Genomic DNA, 19,660 nt, shown 5'->3' on the forward strand with positions numbered 1-19,660 from the left:
ATTGATGGCTCCTGCCCCCCACACCCATCCTAGAAACAAGTCATTTCTGTATCTACAGTGTAGTAGATTACAAATCCCACTGACAATTTTGGCTGCCTTTCCATTGACTTTATTGGGCTTTGGCTCAGGCCCTAGAAACTGTATTTCTGTTCAAGCTATACATTCCTCTGTTTGCAGATAAGACAGCTACAAACTGCAGCCTGAATTCAGCAGACCCCATATGTGGGCCTGAAATGGGGGGGGGGGTGAGCACAGTGTTTCCCCCTCTTTCCCTTGTAAGGGCCATGGAAAGGCTAGAAAGAAGGGCAGTCCCTGTGCATGATTTAGCCCTCAAAGTTCATGGTGCATCCTACAGCCATTGACAGAGGAGGTTCTGACCAGCTAGTCCAAGACATTTAGAAGGCCAAGTTTGAGAACTTTTCCCACTGTATTTTGTTTTAAAGAGCACTTTATAAAACTACAAGTTCTGCTTTTACAGTAGGTTGAATCCAGCATAATGAGAGCAGAATTTGGCCCTTATTTTTGTAACTACTAAAACAAGGACAATTTATCTTTTAAAAAACACTTGATCATATTTTTTCCTCCTTTAGAGAGAGGCAAGCTTAAAAATGACTGGCATGTTATGGCATACTATCTTATGGTGAGAAACAAATGACTTATGGTCTTTGCAAAGTAGCTTATTCCATACCAAGAGGTGTTGGGAATGTTTTCCAACATGAGTGGGAGTTATGCACCCTACACACATGCTTACCAGTTTGGGACTAGGTTGTAATAGCATTTCTACAGAACATGGAGTTATTCTGGAATAAGTGGTCCATAATTGCACTTTAAAATTCACACTTTACCTTAATCCAAATGATCAAATGCCAGTTTGAGTTAAAACTCTTGAAAAATATTAACTTCTCCAGCTGATGGGGGAACATAAGTTCTTGTAACTTGAATCAGACATATGTACTGTACTCTCTAGCAGTAAAGGGGGAGAGGGCCAGCACAAGGCTGTTTGAGGAAGGGCATAGAGCCTTGTGCAACATATTCTGTACAAAGCTAATCACCACTGCAAAGAGTTATTGCCTGATTCTCCTCCCACAAGAGCTGTACACTGAGGTACTTCAACTCTTTTCAAGAGACTTCCTTCCAGTTTACACTGGTCTGAGAATCAGGTCTGTGACTTTAGAAGGTATTTCTGTTCCCAAAAAAAGGTCTATAAAAGAGCCAATCAAAATGTTTAGGAATTCATAGAAATTATGCACACCATTTTTTCTGTTTAAGATGTTTTAATAAAGATTTGTCGTCCCCCCCCCCACACTGTACAACACATTTCAGTGTACATCAAGCTCAGATAAAAAATAAGGCTCTTACAAATTACATTTTTTCAATGAATTGTTTTTTTTTGCAATAAAAATTAGCTGCTACATAAATCCCTCCTGATCTCTGAAAAGGAGCCACAATTATTTCCAAAAATAGAATTCATATTTTAATCATATGGGATAAACCAGAGGGGAAAAAAAAGACAACTCAAAAAAAAGCTTGTATATAAATTGTTTTTAAAAGGACATGCATAGAAGTGAAAAAACATGCGCCATTTATCAAGAAAAATTCCACTTATCCATGTTAATTTTTTTTTCAGTTAGGCGAAACAGGCCCTTTATGCCCCAGATTACATCAGTTTCTTGTAAAAATGCCAAAATGAACAAAGTTTACCAACTGCAGTCAGGGCAAAATATTCACCAATACCCTCCATCTGACTGTCATATTACAGGCCTACAGTATAATCATGTACAAGGCATTTAACAGACTTCCTCAAACTGCAAAATGTTGTATGTCCTATTCAAACATGAGACAAATATTTACATTCTTCCTATTTCAAACACACATACAATTAGTTTAAATTACATTATACAATATCTGTTAAATAGGAACATTAAAGAACTTCAAGAAGCAACATATAAATATATACAAACTGACTTGAAATGGTGTGATTCCCCCCCCTCGGAAGAAAAAAAATTATAATTGCTACACCAAATTTTGAAACATAAAACAAAATTTTTGTTTCTGTACCTAACATGTACATTTTATTACACAAACAATACAAACTGTCTCACTCTCGGCTTTAAAATAAAAGGTTAAGTAGGTTTTTTTTTTAAAAATGCATATCATGATGTAAGCAACGTGGTTAAGTTTTGAGCTAGAATTCTGATGTATAACTGGTCACTCTCCAACCTTTGGTATTAAAAACAACCCATAATAAAAGGCCAAAACATTTAACCCTAGAGCATCTTCATGTCTTCAGGTTAGAGCTAGGCACTGTGTCATCCTCCACACTGCTCCAAGGGACTTGGTGCAGCAATACTTGAAGCCATTGCATCTGATGAAATAAGGCCACTTCTTCCTTCAGCTTTCCCTGATTACAAAACCAGTTCAAGGTCCTTATTTCTTAACAGTTGCACCAATCTGAAAAGACTGACTGCAGATGGGTCCTAGTCACAGTTCAAAATCTTGCAATCTCTGCCAGTTTTGCACGATATCGCAGTGCTCAATCTTCTGTGTCTGGCTGTACTCCCAGCATGGCATGAAGTTCCTCTGCCGTGTACCCCAGCAGGTTCTGTAGGTCACATACAAACCGGTACACATAGCGTTTCCCTGATGTTTTGTGGATGATGTTCTTGTCATAATAATAGCGCAGGCCTCGGCTTAGTTTCTCATAGTTCATTTTTGGCTTGTTTTTCCTCCTTCCCCACCGTCGTGCCACCTTCAGCCCCAAGGTGGGGGAAGAAGAGAGAAAGGCAGAACAAACCAATTAAAGCATACTATCTCAGTTAGCTGATAAATAGGAAAATTAAACTTAATTTAGCAACCAAGTCATTTTGTTGGTTCAAATGCCATCAAATCAGTGAGGATACTTGGGTGAGTAAGAGCTGAAGTCTTAAACAAACAATCTGAGTTATGGGCCAAGCTTTTTGGCCCGAGGGCCACACTGGGGTTGCGAAACTGTATGGAGGGCCAGGTAGGGAAGGCTGTGCCTCCCCACACAGCCTGGCCCCTGCCCCCATCTGCCCCCTCCCATCCCCTGACTGCCCCCCTCAGAATCTCCAACCCATTCAATCCCCCCTGCTCCTTGTCCCCTGACCACCCCCTCCTGGGACCCCTGTCCCTAACTGCCCCCCTCCCCCCTGAGACCTCATCCCCTATCCAACCCCCCCGCTCCCTATCCCTTGAGTGCCCCCCTGACCCCTATCCACACCCTTGCGACCCCAGCCCCACCCCGCTCCCTGTCCCCTGAGTGCCCCCCCAGAACCTCTGCCCTTTATCCAAACCCCCTGCTCCCCACCCCCATACCATGCTGCTCAGAGCAGCAGGAGCTCGCAGCCCGCCAGAGCCAGCCCCACCACCCGGCAGGAGTGGTGGGCCAGAGCGCTGGCAGCACAGCAGTGGCATTGCTGCGGGGGAGGGGCCAGGGACTAGCCTCCCCGGCCAGGAGCTCAGGGTCCAGGCAGGACAGTCCCACGGGCCACATATGGCCCACCGGCTGTACTTCGCCCACCTCTGGTCTATGAGCATGATAGGTAGTGGATGGGTAGTGGATGGGCACATGAGGCACCTTGCCACAAAGGGTTTAAAAAAAAAAAAAAAGTTGTTAGTGCAAGAGAAGAGGTTAAGGTGAATTCCTCTCTCTCAAAGAGCTACACAACTCACACGTGAGGTGGTTAAGTCACTTAAGGCCATATCCAAAGCTCACTGAAGGCAATGGGAGTCTTTTCATTGACTTCTGTAGGCCTCGGATCAGGCCCTTTAACTGCGTCAGAAAGGGGTTCCATCGTCAATTAGAGGGTTGGAGTTTATTCTGTTAGTGACTAATTTCCAAATGATCACAGCAGTCATTTGATGTATATCTAAAACCCAGACCTTTGAAGGCCTCACTATTCTGTGCATCTGCCATGTTTCTCTCAATTCCCAGGGGTTTTATCAGTTAAGTTACTTTCCTTAAACAGTTAAGCAATGCTGCAAGTTAAATGTAAAGGCAGCATGCAAAGACAGGACTATAATACACTAAACTTTTATGTACATTTAAGTACTTGACGGATGCTCTCGAAGTCACCCAGCAGTAAAACGTTTACAGACGCAAAGACTCCTGATCTTGTAAACACTTTGCCTTGAGGGGTGTGCCTTTCTCTGATGGAGGATCAGGCCCTAGGTTTTTATTAAGTCACAACTGGCCACATACCTCATCTGGATCAGCAAGTTTAAACTCCCATCCATCTCCAGTCCAGCTAATAAATGACTGACAGGATTTGTCTGTTAGTAACTCCAGAAGGAATTGCCACAGTTGTATAGGTCCACTGCCTGTAAAAACCAAGAAGAGTAAAATTATTAGCCACAACTAAAGGCTATAGTAAGACACATACCATAATCTTAAGATTTATCTAACTGATATAATTTTAAGATGTTTGGCTGAGGCAAAGAACGACTGTTTCTGTAACAGGAATCTGCTGAAGGATACATTATAATGAACTGAGTACACTATTTTAATTCAAAGTAGTTATTTGAACCAAGCTTTACTTCTCCCCCACCCCTTCACTTCATTCCTTTCTGCTGGCAGCTATATTTAAAACCTTAAAGGTCCTAAACTAAAGTCCATGCCCTGATGAAGCTTCCAGTGATGAGCATTTTGCCTGAGTTAAGTAGTCTAGGAACGAGTGCTTAGTGGGTGAGTCAGTGCTGGTGAACTCCTTGAACTGACTGTTTTGTCTGGAGTTTCCCTTCTTTTTAGGCAGATGGAGCTCTACCAAGAATAGAATGCATTCCAGGTTTTAAAACAGGCTGTTTTTTACTAGAATATTGCATTATTAGTGAATAAATCATTCATGAACAAACAATGAGTAAGGGAGGTTGAGAGGTACATTCTTCCTTTATCACAACGGACATATACCCACACAAGGGATCAGAAGCAAGAGAACAAGAGATATATTGTGTGACATCACTTGCCTGTAAAGCCTGCTAGAATTGCTGCTGGTATAACTGGTTTCCCTTGCTCTACAGGATCACTTCTTTCTTGAATGTAGTCTTTGAAAGACATTGTAGGTTTGTTCAGACATAGAGACTGACTACAATCATCTTCAAAACTTTCATAAGAGGGCACACGTTGTACATCCACTAAAGAGGATTGGCTGTTCCAGGACTGAAGTTGAGAATCTGTGCTTTCATAACTTTCTGTGCCACTGTCACTTGATTCATGCTCTCTGGGCTTACCTAAAAAATTAAATAATGGTTGTTGTTCAGTTTATTTTGTATGTATAAGCCACATTAAGTAAAAAAGAGTGCACAGAGTATAGAGCCTTAAACTAATAATTAGCAAATGGAGAAGGTAAATCTTACCAGAGTTATCCATCAGCAAGTTCAGATTGTTTGTGAAGTCGCGGGTCATGGAGCAGTAGTTCACGCTGACGGTCTCTAACTGAGCTTTGGGGAACATTGAAAATTCTTGATCTGGGCTGAGGAGATTTGGTCCTGCAGAAGTCTGACATAAGTCACTCAGGAGGCTGGCTTTGGGGTAGCTATGCATTTGCATACCATAAGGGGCCTGTTCTGTATTAAAACCTAAAATGACAAGGGGGGGGGGGGAATGGATTAGTTATTCACTACAATCCTTCTCATAAACGTAATACCTTCATGTAAGCAGAACAAAACCAAGTCAACTCTTCCACTGCAACACAGACATACAGTTATGCCACTAAAAAAATATTTTTAAGCTGAAAACTTGACTGGGTAGGAACGATAGGGTATGGGTCTAATCCAAAAAGTCTACTAAAGTCAGCGGAAGGACTCCAATTGACTGCACTAGGGTTTAACCAGGTTCTGTATCACACAACCAGTATCTGCCGTATGATTTACAGATTGCCAGTTGCGCACAGAGCTCTCTGTGGTTTCCCAGAATGACAAAACAGAGAGAAAGTGCTGGGGAGGGGGCTAGGTGGTCCATAGCAGGATTCCTCTCTTGTTAACTGATCAGCAGATTGAGAAATACTGTGCTGAAAATACAACCTCATACACATAAGCAGCCTGGGGTAGGGGGGGGGAAGAGAGATGTTGGAGAGGGCCACTGGTCCCTGTCCTCTCCCTCCCTATTTACTCCATCTGCCCTCTGAGGCTTCATATTGCCTCCACCTTTCTTCTACCAAAAAGAACCAAAAACATGACTCCTGCTGGACCCCCATCAGTGCTGCTTTAGATTCAGCCTGGTAGTTGTGGTAATGGCCAGTTTGTACTAAACCATTTATTTGTGCAGAAAAGTTATGAAATCCCAAATTTGTTTTTGGTAAATGAATTGCCAAAAATCAAGACTTGACTTTGATTAACCACAGCTTTCACACTGTCTTCTTTCCTCCTGGTTTCACAGACTCCAAGATTTGCCTCAAAAAAATATCTAGTCTGATTATTTTCAGTGTTCAAACCAACTTGCAGAATTACAGTTTGTGATATCACGTGCAGCATAATGCTAAGGAAGGGATTTTAAACGTCAACCAAATCAGGATACCTACTTAATGAGTTGTTATTGACCCAGTGTGGGGCTGAGGTAAGATGAGAGTTTTCAACATATTGGTCCTGTGTCTTCTCTTGACTGTCTGAAAACAGAACAAATATCCTTTTTATACATCTGACCAGGACATTATGGGGAACTTCAAGGCAACTGGAGGTATTTGTGACAGTCATGAAGTTAGTTACCCGACAAACTTTCAAAGAAATAACTGCTGGTAGGGAAAATTTCATGCCGATGGAATTCTAATATTCAATCGGTCTAAAAATCTGCAACACATTTAAGGCCCTGATCCTGCAAACATTTCAGCAATTGCTTAACTTCATGCACATGTGCAGTCCCATAGAAGTCATGGGGATTATATACACATACTTAAAAGTTTGTAGGATCTGGGCATTAGGTAAGTGTTTTACACACAGGACTATAACAGTGAAAAGACAAAAAGCAAAATCACCAAAATCCAGCTAGACAAAAGAACACTCAACTTCCAAAGTTGTTTAACAAATGCTTAAATGAAAAAGACAACTTATGGCAACAATGGGAAAAGAAAAAAACAGTTCTCCCTTTTTTCAATGTAGTTGTTTTGGCTCTCATCTTGTTGGAGGATTAGGGTGGGTAGATCCCTGCATCCATGTGAAGCCCCTCGACAAAATTTGTCCTCATCCTTCTTTTGTCTCAATGAAAAGACCCTGAAGTCTCTGTCACTCTTACATTCATTCACTGACTTATTCCAAAACACTGGTAAAAGTCACTAGTAACATGACTTGACCTAGTTTGACTTTTGGTTACATTTTTTTTCTGATTTGAATTATATATTGCATCAGATCCATCCTAATCTCATTTATATCAATGACTATTCTGTATAAAACTGCTGCTGAGACAACTGCAGTTTGGCAGTAACTGACAAGCTAGAAACGACTGATTGCTTTTATGCTCTCCAGAAAATGATTTTTTAAAGCTACCTTTGATAATGTTTAAAGATTTTAAAAATTCACTTTGAGTTTTTTTAGGCAATTACAAAACCACAACTCGGTGAAACACATCACCGTTTTGTTTGAGGGGGTTGCTTTGTTAGGATCACAGAGGAGTCGTCCTTTTTGGCTCTCTAGTTACCTTTTATCATCTGTTCCAGGTGTTCCCACAGAATGTCACCTACATAATCAGGAGCCAGCTCCAAGAAATGTTCCTTGCCCAGGTTGCACAAGTCTTGGCCGTTCATGACAAACTGAGGAAAGTTCACATTTGCCAAACTAAACTCCCTGGTAGCCCAAAAAAGCCATTGGCAAACCTGCTGTTCTGTCCATAGCCAAGGATCTGCAAATGGGGGGGTGGTTGTGGAAGAGAAAAGAAACATGCGTAACATTTAGAGGCAACTCTTGATATTTATGTTCATAAGAACCTAAAATAAAAGTTTAGGTAAAAAGATATTGAGAGTGAGGGCTCATGTTTAAAAAAAGAGTTATCTACTTCTGAAACTCAAATATCAATGATTTAGTCTTAATTTTAAATCACTGCCCTAATTTTTCCTTCTATATTCTTTTAATCAGTGGATGAGCTCAGTTTACTTGCTATTCTCGTCATCTAACCAATCAGCATCATTTTGCACTAAAAAGATTATAAAAAGAAAGCACTTACTATTTGGGATACCCAGACGACACTGTTCCTTTGCAAAGCCACTGAAAGTAGCTTTTAAAGCTTGACTCATAACAGCCTTACTGCATGGGGTTAGGAGAGGCAATTCACAGCTGTTTGACTCTAAAAGAAAGGGGGAGGAGTGGAGACATTAGCATTTAGGCTAATGGACCAGACAAATAAGAATCCACAATGTTAAAGAACGAGCAAAAGAGGCTTCCAACTATAAAATGGGACCAAATATGGCAAACCCTATCTGTAATAGTTATTTCTATGCCAGCGTAAGATTGTCGCAGCTAATGATGCAGACTCAGATTGACTTTGGTAGTAAGAAGTATGCCTTTGTTATGTAGAGTCAATTATCTTTATGAGAAAACAAGAAGACTGCTTCTTCCTCTTCTCTCCTCTATAATCCAAGAGCCAAGTGACCTCTTGTCAACTCTGGATACCCTGCACTGAGCTTGAGAACCAAGTAACGAGGAGGGTAGTAATGATGAGTTGGCTGTGGTACATTTACCACTGCACTAGATTGAATGTCAGACCCACTCATGCGTAGATCAGTCAATTGAATTTGTGGTGTTGTCATGTATTATTCAATGGTTAGAGTGTAATACATAAATTTGGCATTGGGAACTAGCTTGTGACCCAAAATGTAACTGGCTGATGATCCTGGTACTTGAATTTTATGCAGCCATAAATTGTTATAAATTCATAATCTAGATAATCAACTCCTTAATTAATGCTGCAACCAACTTCCATTCAAAGGAATAATTTAGCCCCCATCCTATCTTCTTTATTAGAAAGATTTGGCATGAAAATTTCCAGACTTCTTCTGGAAGTAAAGAGCATTTTCAAGTAAAGTTTGAAGAAAATTGGTCAAATTGTTTTTGCATTATCTGTCATTTTAAAAAGTTACCCGGATTTGATATTCTGACTGGTGTCAGACATTTCCTTGGGTTCCCTCTAGCTTGGAACCAGCTAGTCTTTACTTCTTCAAACTTTCAACTTTCCACAAATCTCTTTGAAAACGAGTGCACAGATTGTAGTTGACACAGTTAGGTTGCACTCATGTTGTTAATAATTGCTATATCTAATAAAGTTAATGTCACAGGGAGAGCGTGCATACGCATGAGATAAGCTGTCAGGCTTTAGGACTGTGCATGAATCTGCAAAGCTAATCTAGCTATCTATGGTCTGCAATGAGCTCCACGTGAGCAAGCAGGTGAACCTCTGCACACATGTGGAGCTCACTGCAAGGCTGACTAAAAACTTAGGTGCAACACCCATCACCATTGTATCGGAGTAGCTCGGGAATAAGCCAGTCAGAGAGATCTGAGGTGAAGGTAAATTGAGAACTTTGAGTACAGTCCTGCTACAAGGATTTCAGTGTGTTACTTATGCAAAATTTCTAAAGCTGCACAATAAACCTGAGGGAAAGGGGGCCAAGGACCTTGCAGAGTTCTACATTTATACAAGTTCAGCGGGACTAAATACAGCTCTAATATTCTGTCTTTCCCCATTTTAAAAATACACCAACTTGAGTTATAGAAATGAACAAGTAAAGGTAGGTAAAGATTATTAGTAATGTTAATCTTAACAGATACACACATCCAAAGACCTTTTTAATTCTGCCTCAGTATGCCTAACTGGCCTTCTACAGACAACAGATCCTCTTATATTCACACACCCTACTACAGTGTAGGTTTCCGCTATGGGAAGCTGTAAGCCAGCAACAGAACTACTCATGTGAAAAAACTTAATGTATGTAAATGTCTGCAGGACTGAAGTCTTAAGGTAATATTAAAAAAAGTCTTCTCTATTATTAAAGATTTATTGTTGTGCATCGTAGGTAACAGTGACAGAAACCTACTTAGAGAACCCAGCACTTTCTATTTTGACTGATGTGGCTGATCAAACTAAAACGCAAGCAATATTTACCATAAGAAATCGAATCAAATCCTGTTGGTACTTCTTGAAGGGTTTGATCTTCATTTAATGAGGGAAAATATCCTGCAAACAGAGAGTTTGTGACGTCAAAGGCATCAAATGCTGGTTGATGCTGCAAAACAGTTTAGAAAAAGAATATTCAGTGTAAGTATTCTGCTAGAGCACTGCTAACAGCAACTACAAAGAGGACAGGTTGTTTGTATGTACACTATCTCCAGGTAGGTTTCAGAGGAACAGCCGTGTTAGTCTGTATTCGCAAAAAGAAAAGGAGTACTTGTGGCACCTTAGAGACTAACCAATTTATTTGAGCATGAGCTTTCGTGAAGTGAGCTGTAGCTCACGAAAGCTCATGCTCAAATAAATTGGTTAGTCTCTAAGGTGCCACAAGTACTCCTTTTCTATCTCCAGGTACTATCTTCTGAAAACTATTAAACCATGAGTTCAGAGTATAAACAAATAACTATTAATGCAATGTTAAGGGTTGCATAGTTAAAATAAAAATGCAAAAGATTCTAACAGCAGCGTTCACTTTCCTGTGTGGCACATTCTGTATGTCCTATGGTAATCATTTTTTTTACAACATGAACAGTGGTATACTAAGCTACACATTATACAAAATAGATGAATGCTATGTTTATATAATGCAGATGAACTAATTTTTCTGTTATGTTTCCTGTCCTTCTGCGCCAGACCCACATATGGTGTAAATAAGAATAGATCACTGACTTCACTGGAGCTAAGCTGATTTTCATAAGCTGAGGATCTGGCCTTCTGATTTTTGACTGTGCCACTCTGATACACTAAAATGCAAAAGAGCTGTGTTTAATCTTTTCAAAGACAATGCTGCCTGCATTAAATTGTTAGAAGTTAAATGACCCCAATTAGGCGCTGATGCTTCTACCTCCATGAAGGTGAGAGGATCAAGTTCCCGGATGAGCGGTTATTGACTGGAGGCAGCGTTCTGCAAGACTGTGTTTGAAAAGGCTGCTTTACAGTGTGACAGCTGCATCTTTGAATTAAAGATGCTAGACTACTGAGATACAATGAAAACTACAAACTTTAGTTATAGTAGGCACAACTAGCAGCCATTTTAACAGGTGTGTATCTAAATTTTAACGGATTGCTAAATTGTAAAGAGATGTTACTATCATTTTTAGCCTTGTAACAGACAGCTAATGATGACTTCAAGTGCTAATTATTATAATTCACTAGTCCTTCTAGTATAACAAAAATAATTGCCAACATGAAGACGCAAGTAAGCTTACTTATATTTTTGGAAATATTCAATCTGAATAATATTACTTAAGACTGTAAAACAAACAGTCTTACAGGATTTATGAAGTAGAGTCTTTTCTTAAGTTTATTTTATTTTTATGGTTTAGGTAACCGGATTGTACTAACTACTGCATTTCATAAAAAGCAGCTTGTTAATCTGCAGCAGTCTCTAATGATTCTTTGCTAGTTTAAACCAATTAACAAGAATAAGTAGGACTGGCTATAATAGAATGTTTGAGGGGGAAAAGGAGAGATTTCTGATGAGCTAATAGTCACTTTTATTAAAGATTACAAATATTTGTAGAAAATCTTGTCTATCATTCAAACTCTGAAGTGCTCTAGTTGGGAGGTGGTGTACATGCGAAGTTATTACTGAATCTCCCAGGCCACATGCACACCTTCTTCATAAATAGGTCTAAAAGTTACAAGCTTTTTCTACCAAAGTGAGCTGAATAAGTTTATACTTAACATGCCAACTAGTCATGAACAAGACTTGTAGCAACAGGTAGAGGCTATCACTAGACATTCCTATTGATGAGATTTAAAGACACAAACCAAAAGCCACAACCCAAACCTGTGGATACAGTATTTGAAAAGCTACAGAGCACAGCAATGATACCCATATGAGAGCATCTGCAGTAAAGGGGAGCCAGAGACTAAGGAACCACATACAATATCTGTAGACAGTTCCTATTTGCTTAGGCATCCACTTAAATGTTCATGCCAAGGTACAGATTTCTGGTGAGAATAAACTAATGCTCCTCAGCAGAACACAGATTTGGTCTCAATTGACTGTACTAACTTAAATTGTTTTTGCAGAATAGCATATTAACTATCTGGTCTTTCCTGAATCCACCATGGTTCCTTTCTGGAGTTTACAGCTTTTCTATTTTGGTGTATGGTGCTATTTTTGTTTTGTAAACTGGCTGGGCAGAAACTCAAGACAGACAGACACTTTGGCTTGCATGTAGTACTGAGGTTGTTTTTTTATAAAAAGTTGCTATGCATTTCAGGGTGCAATTCATAGCAGCCTATGACCCACAGAAGGAAGAGGCTGGCATGAAGAAAAATCTAGAAGTCTTCCTTCTAATGGCTAATTTACTCCAAAAATTAACTCTGCTGGTCAGCTCAGTGTAAGTAATATTGTTCATACTAATTAAGATTGTTCGTGTACATATGATAGCAATAAGAAAAGTCAGAGTAAAGATACTTTAAAGATTTTTGTTATCTGTGAAATAGTTGTTAAAACCAGCTGGTCTGGTCTGCTACTAAAAAATGCTTTAAAATGTTAATAGATAATAGCTCTGATTCACCCCATTTGTATCTAGAGAAAAGGCCAAGATCTTTCAACATAATCTGGAAACTCCTATATTTTGTGTAAATAAATGACCCTTACAGTGACTCACTGAAGGGAAAAAAAGCAGTAGTATATGAATGAGTAGAAAGCATACTGTACCCATGTCTCATATTTCAGAAATGTAAAATGTATTAGTTAATGTTTGAACATTGCTCTGAATAGGTAATAAAACCCCATATGGGATAAATCCTGCTCACTTTACTCAGTCAACCAAAAAAAAAAAAAAGGGGGGGTGGGGCATTATGTGGTTTCATGGCAGTTATGTATAAATTTAGTAATAAACTGTGCAAAACTTGAAGCAAATCCAAAAGAATATTTCACCATTGCATAGTTGTTTCCAAGAGTCTTAAGGGTTGACCTAAGATTGCGACAAATTGTCATCTAACTCCAATTTCCTTTGTGCCTGGCATAACTCCTGCATGGGAGAGCACTCAATTCACAAATTTCACATAAAGCTTCCTATTATGCTCTATGAAATGAATATTTGGTTGCTGGTTAGCAAAACAAATTATATAAGCCGGGGCGCTGGGGGCGGGGGGGTGAGAGAGAGGAGAAACAAAAAACAAAAACACACATTTGTAACTGACTTTAAACGAGACTGTGATATAGCCTCAAACACTAGCATTTCTCATAACATTCTAGGCCAAAAAAAGTTTGACTGGTCTTTATTTGCTTTTCCTTGATCATCACAATACAAGCGACCAATGCTGGCTAAAGACCTTTCATGAATAATTACAAAAAGTATGTTAAATGGATGTTCTTGCAGACAGTTACAAAAATGAAATCTTTTAAATTCTGTTTTTTCTAACCTGTCCTCGATTTGTAAATATCTTTCAAAGCAAGTCAAGACATTTGAACAACCGTTTCTTACATATAAGACTGAATAGTTTTGTTTTCATGCATTTTACTCTAGATTTTCATTTGGTAGATTTGCACATAACCACAGAGAATTTAATTTTCCCATACTAGACCAATGCTTTTACATACATCAGTCCTATCAAAAGACATTGACAGCCTTGCATGAAGTTAAATGTAGAAAGACCATCTAGGACCCAGTCCTGCTGCCCTTACTTGCACAATTCTGATTGAGTTCAATAAATTGAACATCAGAATCTGACTTTTCATCTTGCTTTCCAATCTTTAAGATGGATTTGTCAAATGTATATTTTCCTGTTTAAACAGGGTGCTTTAAATGGCTAGGTATAAAGTGTTTGTTCCTTATCTTATAAAAATAAAGATCAGCAAGAAGGAACCCAAATGTAGTTAGCATAGTCTCTCTTCAGCATGCATATGCAGGTCTCTCACTAACATGAGAAATACGCGCATGGAGTGGGAGTTTAGGCCACTTGTTTTTAGCATCTCTCCTAGGAAAACTCACCTTGAGCATTCCTCTGTAGACATTAGACACAGGGGCTACCTGATCCATGTTCTTGATTCCAAAGTCACTCATCTGAAATGAAAAGAGAACATATGAAAAATGTGTTCTTGCAAAGGTGAGTCCATTAACAGGAGCACCTGATCTGCTCTATTGTAGACCATAAACTTGTAATACAACAAAATGCTTCATTCAGAGAATCCTCTGACAAGGCAATAATATGAAAGCTTTCATCTTGAGTACTGTGTCCTCAACACCGGGCCTGATTTACACAGTTTGAATTGGGATGAACTCCATCAAAATCATTGACATTAAAATGGTAGGAGATGTCTATGTGAGAAGCAGATCAAGCTCTTCGCATACAAGATGAAAGTCTTCCTAGTACCTAAGTTTGTTGAATTTAAGTTTACAGGCCTACAGAAATTCTTTGCTTGCCAACTATTCATTGCTTATCCCTAGGTGTCTTCAAGTTTTGGTTCCAGTGCCTTAAATGTTCATGCTTTGACTTTTTGAATTTTGACTTTGTTTACTGGATTTTTACTAAACACCCATAAACGACTTACGACTTTCCCTTTCCAATTAGGGTGTGGGGCTGCATGTAAGATTTAGCGAGTCCTCTTTGTTTTCACTCAAAATATTTTGGAACTAAATCTTGGACAATGTGTCTTTTGGGACAATCCAGAATACACAATCAAGTACTGAATACAGGTTGTTTATAATGTGAATTATTAGCCTAAGAAAAATGTAGCTTCTGATAGATGGATACAAGTTTCCGTTATTTACCCTTTGACAATCAGTTGAACAAACAGTATTTGGAGACTAAGCAAAATAAGCAATAACCCATTGTGAGCAGATGTAATTTCACAACACTACAGGGTTAGGTACTTTGAACACATCAGAAGGAACATGCAGTAAGATGCATCTCTGAAAAAGTTGACTGTCTGGTAGATATTTTAATTCTATTACCCATTTTCCATTCTCTCCCTTTTTATGGAAATCGCAACAGAGTCTATTCCAAAGACTGATCTGAGTATTTATTAAAGAAAATATCCCCAAAGTGTTACACTACTGTTTTGCACACTCATAACTTAAAATGTAACCAAGTTTGGTAAAAATATTTGTTTGAGGATCAACTGTCTGCCAAGTTTCTGCCTAAAATATCTTACTACAGTTATAAACTCAACATCTTAAGAGGGTTTGTAATATAATGGGACTGATAACAGACTTGTCTGCAGTAGCATAAAAATACTGTCCTATGGCCTATAATACAGAAACAGAATTGTGTGTGATTTTATGACTAGTTCTACTCTATGTTTGACAAAATAGTGACATATTCATAGTAGCTCACTCAAACAGAAGGCTGTAACGTAGGCTTACGGGCATTGCTCTGGCTTATCATAAGGACAAACCACATTGAACAAAAGTGATTTATCAGAATCCACTGAGACACTGTTCATTTAAAACTTTTCCTTTCATTTTGTCTTAGCACAATGCTGGCTTCTCCACCTTCACAGAAAGTGTTTAGAAACTAATATTAGTCCATAAATGCCATATCAGGAAAAGGTCAGCCCCACCATTCCCACATCAAAGCTGCAGCTATTAGAAAACTAAATTATTTCTGCCCCCCTTGGTTACTTCTATATACACATGTAAAAATAAAATATTTAAAAAAATCAAGTACTCAAAAGAAACTAAGCAAATCAAAGAAGGTCTAAGCAAAACAAATACAGCTTGCTGTAATGATAAACATCCAAAGTATCTATAAAAATAAACCAATAAAACCAGCCTCTTTTCTCCTCTCCTTTGTCCGATCACTCAAAATCCTAAATATTTAAGCTTAAAGGCTCATTTTGGCTTTAGTGTCAACTGTTCTTCCACATACAAAACAATGACTGAAAATAGAAAACAACTGCATTTGAAAGGAATACAGTCAGGCAAACTTCACCTAAATATGGAAAATGCTAACTGGTGTGATTTTGTGGAAATGAGAACACAAAATATCCTCTCTCTTTTATGAACGTGTTGGTAATGAACAGTGATCTCTCCACAGTTCAGGTCATAAATTCACTCAAGTGTCCCTCGTCCCTCCCCTGAAGATATTACAATTTTAAATTAACATCTTATCCTGTTAATCCTGTTGTTGCTCCTTTTCAGAGTATCATGAATTTCTAAAGCTTTTTAGTCTGTTACTACTCCTTATAATTTAATAGTATCTAGCTATAAGCCTCAACTTCTAGATATAGCTGCAATTTGTGATGCAGAAATGCTTTTGCGTATGTTTTCCCAATAACCTTAATTTTTGGCCCATCATTTATTGTGATTAGTCTGAAGATTTCAGGTGAAATCCTGGCCCCGAAGTCAACTGTAATCTTACCAATGACTTCAAGAGGACTAGGATTTTACCTGTCTTTTTTTGGTCTCAGTAAGTGTTCACAATACAAGTAGTATTTAAAAAGGTGTAACTGGCATTTCTTCCAGTATATTAAACTGAACACTATTTCTCTATGCCAGTCTGCTCACTTGCTATTTCAACCACACACAATCACTTTGTCAGTGTTATGTTTTGAAGGCAACTGGAAACAGACTCTGTAGCACACAATTATGCACCAAAATCCTCATCAATATTTTTTTTTTCCTTTGATCAAATTCTTCAAGTACAACTTGTATGACAAATGAAAGGATACAGTTATTCATAGTGTTACCAGTTTGGGTGATCAACCAATGAGGCAAGGGTTTCCAGCTCTGTGATAGGGAACTCACCAGCATACTGGAAAATAAACTGGGCGGAGTGTGCGATACAGATCTTTGCAACAGAGAGACTTAAAGTTGGAGTATTTCATTGGGATGGTGAATGTTGTTATTTTAAGTTCTTAAAAAGGCACAATGGCTCAATGTGACTGGGCCTCACTACCCACTCCTCCACTAAACATTGACAACTGATTCTCGTTGGCTACAATGAGTAACTAGCAGAACACCTTTGTCAACACCTGTGCACGGCTGAGAGTGCGTGAACCTGAACAGACTCAACAGGATCAAGCAATTAACTAATACTTCTGAATGCTGGTCAACTTCTTTCAGCAATAACCAGGTACTTCCTTTACCTAGAGTAAACTTGTACCTATTCAAAAGAAAAACTAAAATCGGTGTTAATATTTGAGACCTAACTAATTAGGCAGCTAGTCTTCATAGCCTAGATCCACCTGTTCTTCCTAAGCAAAACTCCATCGGACTTCAAAGTGTTTCTTACAATGGGCTTTAAAAAAAATAAAAATAAAAAAAAAATCAAGAAAGCTCTTAATTTCTAAGTTTAACTATTTGATTCCAGTTAGGAGTGATGCTTCCTTACAAGATAGATGACTTGTCACGGCTGACACACTTGCCCATAAAAAAGTAAGGTGTAGAAATCATGCAACCAGAACTACCAAAAAACCAAAACAACCCCCCCCCACCTTTAACATAAACCACCCAAACAAAAACAAAAACCAGACCAAAAACATGTATCTGCCTATCAAATGGTGGCTTCGAAAAATATTTCTAGATGTATTGGGGGAGGGAGAATCTATATAGTTCTCACCCAAACTCCTGGTTTTAGATCACACAAGGGGCTTTTAAAACTTGGATTTAATTTTTTTAACTGACTTTATACCGTGAGGTACATAGACTCCTATGTAAAAGCTGCTGCTGTTGAATCTGTTTGCTCCCCCCAGCCCTCTTCTTCCCCCTCCACCCCCCCGCATTTGTATTGTGAGGTAACAATAAACAGTCTTATTGGCTGACATGTCAGCCAGTCTTTGCTACTAAAAAACAAAACAACAAACCCACCACACCCCTCGTTGCCCCCCAACACAGTCACATCCAAGGGACTTCGGTGAGTCCCAACGTTTAACCTACTGCTCAAGCTTCCAGAGTATCAGAAGCAATGTATAAAACAGTGTTTAAGTATGTGCCACCTTCTTCCTACCACACTAGGAGGATAAAGGAGATCATCATCATCCAGCGATAGATTCCAAGAACTCACAATTCAGCGTAAGACCAGCCAGGCTAAAAGAACTTCTAAATGTCTCTCACACCGGCAAGGCTAGAAAGAGCCTCCCTGTAAGGCGGGGGGGGGACGGGGGGACACGACCTTCAAAAACCAATTTCGATGTGCCCTCGCCGCTTGACTCCAAATCGGCTCTCACCTACTTAACCGATGTCATCTGACTCACCGATATAAAATACAGCGATCCCCTTACACGCCAAACCGGAGCGGGGGGAGCAGCCGGGCTCGCTGAGGGAGCGGGCGGGGCGGGGCGGGGCGAGGAAGGGTCGTTCCGCGCTCAGGGCGCTGCCCGCGCCGCAGTTCGAGGCCGCTCCCTCCCGCAAAGTTTGGGCGCCGGGGCAGATCCCGAGCCCGCTGCGGCCCGGCGGCCCCTCCGGCGGCGGCGGCAGAAGCAGGGGCTGGTCGCGCTGCAGGCGCCGCGCAAGAGCGGACCGCGTGAGACAAGCGGCACAGGCTGCGGATCCACGCGGCGGCCGAGCGCCCCCTTCAAATCCATCGCGCCCCCTCCGGGCCGCGCCGGGCGGCTGAATCCTGCGCCTTACCTGGGCCGCCCCGAGCCGAGGTCCCCCCGGGAAGCTCTCCACACCCAGCGCTCGCTCTGCTGCTGCTCCTGCCGCCGCTGCTGCTGCTGCTCCCGCCTCCAAACGACGCCGCCTAGTCCGGAGCCAAAATCGCCTTTGCTGGGGTGGGGCGGGGGGCGGCGCGGTGCGTGGGCGCTGGCTGTGCCCGCCGCGGCTGCTGGCTCCGAGTGCGCCGCGCTCCGCTCTGTGCGCTCCTCCGAGCCTCCCGCGGGCTCTTCAGCGGGCAGGAAAAGGGGGCGGAGCGCGCCTCCCTGCGGGCCCGGCCTCCCCGGCTTACCCGAGGAGGCGGAAGAGCCGCTTCCTTGTCTTATCGCGGGTGTTGTCCTTTCGAGTCTGCCGGGGCTGCCAAGCCAACAGCCGCCACCCCCTCCCCCGCCCGGGTGCGAACGGAGCCTGGGCTGGGGCTTTCACGGGCCCCCGCCTCTCTCCTCCGTCTGTTTGTTGTTTTCTTCCCCGAAGGGAGGGGGCCAGCCTGCCTTTGAGGAGTTTACATCACAAAAGAAGAGAGAGGGGGGAAGAAATACCTATATCCTTCGAGGGAGATGGCCGTGATTCTCTCCCAGGGTCCGGGGGACTTCTTCATCGGGGATGATTTTGTTTTTCCAATTCAGACTGGATGTTTTTCTAAAAGCTCTGCTCGAAGCATTATTTGGGGGACGTTCTCCGGCCCCTGTTATACAGGATCAAAGAAGTGGGGGTTTTACCCACGAAAGCTGATCCTCAAATAAATCTGTTAGTCTTTCAAGTGCCACCAGACTCCTTGTTGTTTTTGTGGATACAGACTAACATGGCTACCCCCTGAGACTAGATCGGTGGTTTTCAACCAGTGCTTAATTTGTATGAAAGAGGCGCCCGGGCTCACACATTTAGGTGCTGGGGTTCAAACAATTTTTTTTTATAATCATACCTGATGCCGCAA

At 40.8% G+C, this 19,660-nt stretch overlaps 2 protein-coding genes across 12 annotated transcripts in view; one reads left to right on the forward strand and one right to left on the reverse strand.

Annotated features, from left to right (window-relative positions):
- The window catches only part of LOC125643693 (uncharacterized), a 263,102-nt gene that overhangs the window by 150,875 nt on the left and 92,567 nt on the right, over positions 1-19,660 (forward strand). The window contains exon 4 of one of the 11 annotated variants that reach the window (XR_012670146.1): positions 12,400-12,519. The exons of 9 other annotated variants lie outside the window; for them this stretch is intronic. The gene's annotated coding sequence lies outside the window, so the exon portion shown is untranslated. Of the gene's footprint in view, positions 1-12,399; positions 12,598-19,660 lie in introns of those variants that run through there. One more of the 11 variants, XR_007358798.2, reaches the window with a different exon arrangement.
- On the reverse strand, positions 1,255-18,795 carry ETS2 (ETS proto-oncogene 2, transcription factor). The gene is made up of 10 exons (XM_048866742.2): positions 18,703-18,795; positions 14,122-14,193; positions 10,103-10,223; positions 8,168-8,287; positions 7,646-7,846; positions 6,537-6,620; positions 5,374-5,595; positions 4,980-5,247; positions 4,223-4,337; positions 1,255-2,749 (listed from the first exon to the last, which is right to left on the reverse strand). The coding sequence occupies exons 2-10, from the start codon at positions 14,191-14,193 to the stop codon at positions 2,534-2,536; spliced, it is 1,419 nt and encodes a 472-aa protein (XP_048722699.1). The 5' UTR covers positions 18,703-18,795; the 3' UTR covers positions 1,255-2,533.

The sequence above is a fragment of the Caretta caretta genome, chromosome 1 (genome assembly GCF_965140235.1).
Source record: "Caretta caretta isolate rCarCar2 chromosome 1, rCarCar1.hap1, whole genome shotgun sequence".
Lineage (NCBI taxonomy): Eukaryota > Metazoa > Chordata > Testudines > Cheloniidae > Caretta > Caretta caretta.

Coding starts and splice junctions, on each gene's coding strand:
- ETS2 (XM_048866742.2), bottom strand. CDS start 14,193: ATGAGTGACTTTGGAATCAAGAACATGGATCAGGTAGCCCCTGTGTCT. Junction 10,224..14,121: donor TCTACAGAGGAATGCTCAAG/GTGAGTTTTCCT, acceptor ACTGTTTTGCAG/CATCAACCAGCATTTGATGC. Junction 8,288..10,102: donor ATTTGATTCGATTTCTTATG/GTAAATATTGCT, acceptor CCTTTCTTTTAG/AGTCAAACAGCTGTGAATTG.